The sequence below is a fragment of the Petromyzon marinus genome (genome assembly GCF_048934315.1).
Source record: "Petromyzon marinus isolate PM22_M1 ecotype Great Lakes invasive population chromosome 83 unlocalized genomic scaffold, UKy_Petmar_22M1.pri1.0 chr83_unloc.4, whole genome shotgun sequence".
NCBI classification, from domain to species: Eukaryota; Metazoa; Chordata; class Hyperoartia; order Petromyzontiformes; family Petromyzontidae; genus Petromyzon; species Petromyzon marinus.
In genome coordinates this window covers 245668-252286 of record NW_027422637.1, presented here as the reverse complement: position 1 = coordinate 252286, position 6619 = coordinate 245668, and the positions used below count along the sequence as shown (strand labels likewise).

The 6619-nt window shown below is 54.7% G+C and overlaps 1 protein-coding gene across 1 annotated transcript in view; it reads left to right on the top strand.

Moving 5' to 3' along the window:
• The first annotated feature begins 937 nt into the window (after nucleotides 1-937).
• Nucleotides 938-6619, top strand: part of LOC142908399 (sodium/glucose cotransporter 2-like) — a 29347-nt gene continuing 23665 nt past the window's right edge. The window contains exons 1-2 of the mRNA XM_076059011.1: nucleotides 938-1125; nucleotides 2674-2842. Of these exons, the coding sequence (XP_075915126.1) occupies nucleotides 938-1125; nucleotides 2674-2842 (357 nt within the window). The remainder of the gene's footprint in view (nucleotides 1126-2673; nucleotides 2843-6619) is intronic.

Here is a 6619-nt window from a genome sequence, read left to right as displayed (position 1 = left end):
GGGTAGGTATTCAATCTCCTGGCTCCGCCAATTGGGGTTTGGCCAGGAGACGTCATAGACGCCTGGCCCCCCGGGGCCTCCGGCACAAGCTTATTAGTTATATATTTCAGTTTAACTCGTGGTTTCGTGGTAATTAATTGAAGGTGGAGGGGTTGCCAGCCCCTCGCACCTGTCCAGAGCCCCCGTTTAGCCCCTGTGGTGGACACAGACGCCATGAGGGGAGGAGCCAATCAAAATTGGATCTCCCCCCACAGCACTGTCCACGACAGAGTTGCCCGTCCGGCACCGCGAGGAGGTAGGGTTTTGTTTTGCCAGACACACACAGCCCCACCCCATCCAGCCCCATGTTGTTGATTATGTTGTTGGTGTTGTTGATGTTGTTGATGTGATGTTGTTGTTGTTGATGTTGTTGATGTGATGTTGTTGATGTTGTTGATGTTGTTGATGTTGTTGATGATGTTGTTGATGTGATGTTGTTGATGTTGTTGATGATGATGTTGATGATGTTGTTGGTGTTGTTGTTGATGTTGTTGTTGATGTTGTTGATGATGTTGTTGTTGTTGATGATGTTGTTGTTGATGTTGTTGATGTTGTTGATGTTGTTGATGATGATGTTGATGATGTTGTTGGTGTTGTTGTTGTTGATGTTATTGTTGATGTTGATGATGTTGTTGATGTTGTTGATGTTGTTGTTGATGTTGTTGTTGATGTTGTTGTTGATGTTGTTGATGATGTTGTTGATGTTGTTGTTGTTGATGTTGTTGATGTGATGTTGTTGATGTTGTTGTTGATGTTGTTGTTGATGTTGTTGTTGATGTGATGTTGATGTTTTGATGTTGTTGTTGTTGATGTTATTATTGTTGTTGATGTTGTTGATGTTGTTATTGTTGATGTTGTTGATGTTGTTGATGTTGTTGATGTTGTTATTTTGTTGATGATGTTGATGTTGTTGATGTTGTTGTGTCCTCCTGCAGGCCTGCGTGGCCTCATGCTGGCCGTGATGCTGGCAGCCCTCATGTCGTCCCTCGCCTCGATCTTCAACAGCAGCAGCACCATCTTCACGATGGACGTGTGGCGGAGACTTCGCCCACACGCTCGCGATCGTGAACTCATGCTGGTGGGAAGGTGGGTGGGGGGTAGAGTGGGTGGGTGAGTGGGTGGGTGGGTGTGTGGGTGGGTGGGTGTGTGGGTGGGTGGGTGTGTGGGTGGGTGGGTGTGTGGGTGGGTGGGTGAGTGAGTGAGTGATTGGGTGGGTGAGTGGGTGGGTGTGTGGGTGGTTGTCTGAGTGGGTGGGTGAGTGGGTGCGTGGGTGGGTGGGTGGGTGAGTGGGTGGGTGAGGGGGTGGGTGGGTGTGTGGGTGGGTGGGTGTGTGGGTGGGTGGGTGAGTGGGTGTGTGGGTGGGTGTGTGGGTGGGTGAGTGGGTGGGTGGGTGAGTGGGTGGGTGAGTGAGTGTGTGGGTGAGTGGGTGAGTGGGTGGGTGGGTGTGTGGCTGTGTGGGTGAGTGGGTGAGTGGGTGGGTGTGTGGGTGGTTGTCTGAGTGGGTGGCTGAGTGGGTGGGTGAGTGGGTGGGTGTTTGGGTGGGGGAGAGGGTGGGTGGGTGTCTGAGTGGGTGGGTGAGTGGGTGGGTGAGTGGGTGGGTGGGTGAGTGGGTGGGTGAGTGGGTGGGTGAGGGGGTGGGTGGGTGTGTGGGTGGGTGGGTGAGTGAGTGAGTGATTGGGTGGGTGAGTGGGTGGGTGTGTGGGTGGTTGTCTGAGTGGGTGGGTGAGTGGGTGCGTGGGTGGGTGGGTGGGTGAGTGAGTGGGTGAGTGGGTGGGTGGGTGTCTGACTGGGTGGGTGAGTGAGTGTGTGGGTGAGTGGGTGGGTGGGTGTGTGGGTGTGTGGGTGAGTGGGTGAGTGGGTGAGTGGGTGGGTGTGTGGGTGGGTGTCTGAGTGGGTGGCTGAGTGGGTGGGTGAGTGGGTGGGTGTTTGGGTGGGGGAGAGAGTGGGTGGGTGTCTGAGTGGGTGGGTGAGTGGGTGGGTGAGTGGGTGGGTGTGTGGGTGGGTGGGTGAGGGGGTGGGTGGGTGTGTGGGTGGGTGGGTGAGTGGGTGGGTGTCTGAGTGGGTGGGTAGGTGAGGGGGTTGGTGGGTGTGTGGGTGGGTGGGTGAGTGGGTGTGCGTACATCCTTTGTGTGTCTGTGTGTATATCTGTGTGTGTGTGTCTGTGTGTGTCTGTATGTGTGTATATATATCTGTGTGTATATCTGTGTGTGTCTGTGTGTGTCTGTGTGTATATCTGTGTGTGTGTATCTGTGTGTATATCTGTGTGTGTGTCTGTGTGTGTGTCTGTGTGTGTATATCTGTGTGTGTCTGTGTGTGTCTGTGTGTATATCTGTGTGTGTGTCTGTGTGTGTATATCTGTGTGTATATCTGTCTGTGTGTGTCTGTGTGTGTGTCTGTGTGTGTCTGTGTGTGTGTATCTGTGTGTGTCTGTGTGTTTGTGTGTATATCTGTGTGTGTGTATATCTGTGTGTGTATATCTACGTGTGTCTGTGTGTATATCTGTGTGTGTATATCTGTGTGTGTGTCTGTGTGTATATCTGTGTATGTATATCTGTGTGTGTATATCTGTGTGTGTATATCTGTGTGTGTATCTGTGTGTGTGTGTCTGTGTGTGCGGGCACACACACACACCAGAATCTGGGTGCTGTTCATCGTTGCCGTCAGCATTTCCTGGATCCCCGTGGTCCAGGCTGCCCAGAGCGGGCAGCTCTTTGACTACATCCAGTCCGTGACGAGCTTCCTCGCTCCGCCCATCGCCGCCGTGTTCTGCCTCGGAATGTTCGCCAAACGGGTCAACGAGCCGGTGAGGGAGACAGCCTCGTGTAGGCCGGGCGAGGTAGTCAACATCTCACCTGTAGACCGGGCGAGGTAGTCAACATCTCACCTGTAGGCCAGGCGAGGTAGTGAACATCTCACCTGTAGGCCAGGCGAGGTAGTCAACATCTCACCTGTAGACCAGGCGAGGTAGTCAACATCTCACCTGTTGGACAGGCGAGCTAGCCAACATCTCACCTGTAGACCGGGCGAGCTAGCCAACATCTCTCCTGTAGACCAGGCGAGGTAGTCAACATCTCACCTGTAGGCCAGGCGAGGTAGTCAACATCTCACCTGTATACCTGGCGAGGTAGTCAACATCTCACCTGTAGACCGGGCGAGGTAGTCAACATCTCACCTGTAGGCCAGGCGAGGTAGTCAACATCTCACCTGTAGGTCAGGCGAGGTAGTCAACATCTCACCTGTATACCTGGCGAGGTAGTCAACATCTCACCTGTAGACCAGGCGAGGTAGTCAACATCTCACCTGTAGGCCAGGCCAGGTAGTCAACATCTCACCTGTAGACCAGGCTAGGTAGTCAACATCTCACCTGTATACCACGTGAGGTAGTCAACATCTCACCTGTAGACCTGGCGAGGTAGTAAACATCTCACCTTTAGACCTGGCGAGGTAGTCAACATCTCACCTGTAGACCTGGCGAGGTAGTCAACATCTCACCTGTATACCTGGCGAGGTAGTCAACATCTCACCTGTATACCTGGCGAGGTAGTCAACATCTCACCTGTAGGCCAGGCGAGGTAGTCAACATCTCACCTGTAGGCCAGGCGAGGTAGTCAACATCTCACCTGTAGGCCAGGCAAGGTAGTCAACATCTCACCTGTAGGCCAGGCGAGGCAGTCAACATCTCACTACTGGGAGAGAGAGACACAGACTCATGTCTCAACATCTCCACCCACCATCTCCACCCACCATCTCCACCCACCATCTCCACCCACCATCTCTCTCTCCACCATCTCCACCCACCATCTCCACCAACCATCTCTCTCCTCCATCTCCACCCACCATCTCTCTCCACCATCTCACTCTCCACCCACCATCTCCACCCACCATCTCCACCCACCATCTCTCTCACCATCTCTCTCCACCATCTCTCTCACCATCTCCCTCACCATCTCACTCACCATCTCCACCCACCATCTCTCTCCACCATCTCACTCTCAACCCACCATCTCCACCCACCATCTCCACCCACCATCTCCACCCACCATCTCTCTCACCATCTCCACCCACCATCTCACTCTCCACCCACCATCTCCACCCACCATCTCCACCCACCATCTCTCTCCACAATCTCTCTCCACCATCTCACTCTCCACCCACCATCTCCACCCACCATCTCCACCCACCATCTCTCTCCACCATCTCCACCCACCATTTCCACCCACCATCTCTCTCCACCATCTCTTTCCACCATCTCACTCTCAACCCACCATCTCCACCCACCATCTCCACCCACCATCTCCACCCACCATCTCTCTCCACCATCTCTCTCCACAATCTCTCTCCACCATCTCACTCTCCACCCACCATCTCCACCCACCATCTCCACCCACCATTTCCACCCACCATCTCTCTCCACCATCTCCACCCACCATCTCCACCCACCATCTCTCTCCACCCACAATCTCTCTCCACCATCTGACTCTCAACCCATCCCTCTCCGAACCCACCATCTCCACCCACCATCTCCACCCACCATCCCCACCCACCATCTCTCTCCACCCACAATCTCTCTCCACCATCTCACTCTCAACCCACCTTCTCCATTCACCATCTCTCTCCACCATCTCCACGCACCATCTCCACCCACCATCTCCACCCACCATCTCTCTCCACCATCTCCACCCACCATCTCCACCCACCATCTCTCTCCACCATCTCCACTCACCATCTCCACCCACCATCCCCACCCACCATCTCTCTCCACCCACAATCTCTCTCCACCATCTCACTCTCAACCCACCATCTCCATTCACCATCTCTCTCCACCATCTCCACCCACCATCTCCACCCACCATCTCCACCCACCATCTCTCTCCACCATCTCCACCCACCATCTCCACCCACCATCTCACTCTCCACCCACCATCTCCACCCACCATCTCCACCCACCATCTCTCTCCACAATCTATCTCCACCATCTCACTCTCCACCCACCATCTCCACCCACCATCTCCACCCACCATCTCTCTCCACCATCTCCACCCACCATTTCCACCCACCATCTCTCTCCACCATCTCTTTCCACCATCTCACTCTCAACCCACCATCTCCACCCACCATCTCCACCCACCATCTCCACCCACCATCTCTCTCCACCATCTCTCTCCACAATCTCTCTCCACCATCTCACTCTCCACCCACCATCTCCACCCACCATCTCCACCCACCATTTCCACCCACCATCTCTCTCCACCATCTCCACCCACCATCTCCACCCACCATCTCTCTCCACCCACAATCTCTCTCCACCATCTGACTCTCAACCCATCCCTCTCCGAACCCACCATCTCCACCCACCATCTCCACCCACCATCCCCACCCACCATCTCTCTCCACCCACAATCTCTCTCCACCATCTCACTCTCAACCCACCTTCTCCATTCACCATCTCTCTCCACCATCTCCACGCACCATCTCCACCCACCATCTCCACCCACCATTTCTCTCCACCATCTCCACCCACCATCTCCACCCACCATCTCTCTCCACCATCTCCACTCACCATCTCCACCCACCATCCCCACCCACCATCTCTCTCCACCCACAATCTCTCTCCACCATCTCACTCTCAACCCACCATCTCCATTCACCATCTCTCTCCACCATCTCCACCCACCATCTCCACCCACCATCTCCACCCACCATCTCTCTCCACCATCTCCACCCACCATCTCCACCCACCATCTCCACCCACCATCTCTCTCCACCATCTCACTCTCCACCCATCTCCACCCACCATCTCTCTCCACCATCTCCACCCACCATCTCCACCCACCATCTCTCTCCACCATCTCTCTCACCATCTCTCTCAAGATCTCCACCCACCATCTCCACCCACCATCTCTCTCCACCATCTCTCTCACCATCTCTCTCACCATCTCCACCCACCATCTCCACCCACCATCTCTCTCCACTATCTCTCTCCACCATCACCACCCACCATCTCCACCCACCATCTCTCTCCACCATCTCTCTCACCATCTCTCTCACCATCTCCACCCACCATCTCCACCCACCATCTCTCTCCACTATCTCTCTCCACCATCTCCACCCACCATCTCCACCCACCATCTCCACCCACCATCTCTCTCCACCATCTCACTCTCAACCCACCATCTCCACCCACCATCTCCACCCACCATCTCTCTCCACCATCTCCACCCACCATCTCCACCCACCATCTCTCTCCACCATCTCCACCCACCATCTCTCTCCACCATCTCCACCCACCATCTCTCTCCACCATCTCCACCCACCATCTCCATTCACCATCTCTCTCCACCATCTCCACCCACCATCTCCATTCACCATCTCTCTCCACCATCTCCACCCACCATCTCCACCCACCATCTCTACCATCTCCACCATCTCTCTCACCATCTCACTCTCAACCCACCCCCCTCCGAACCCACCATCTCCACCCACCATCTCCACCCACCATCTCTCTCACCATCTCCACCCACCATCTCACTCTCCACCCACCATCTCCACCCACCATCTCCACCCACCATCTCTCTCACCA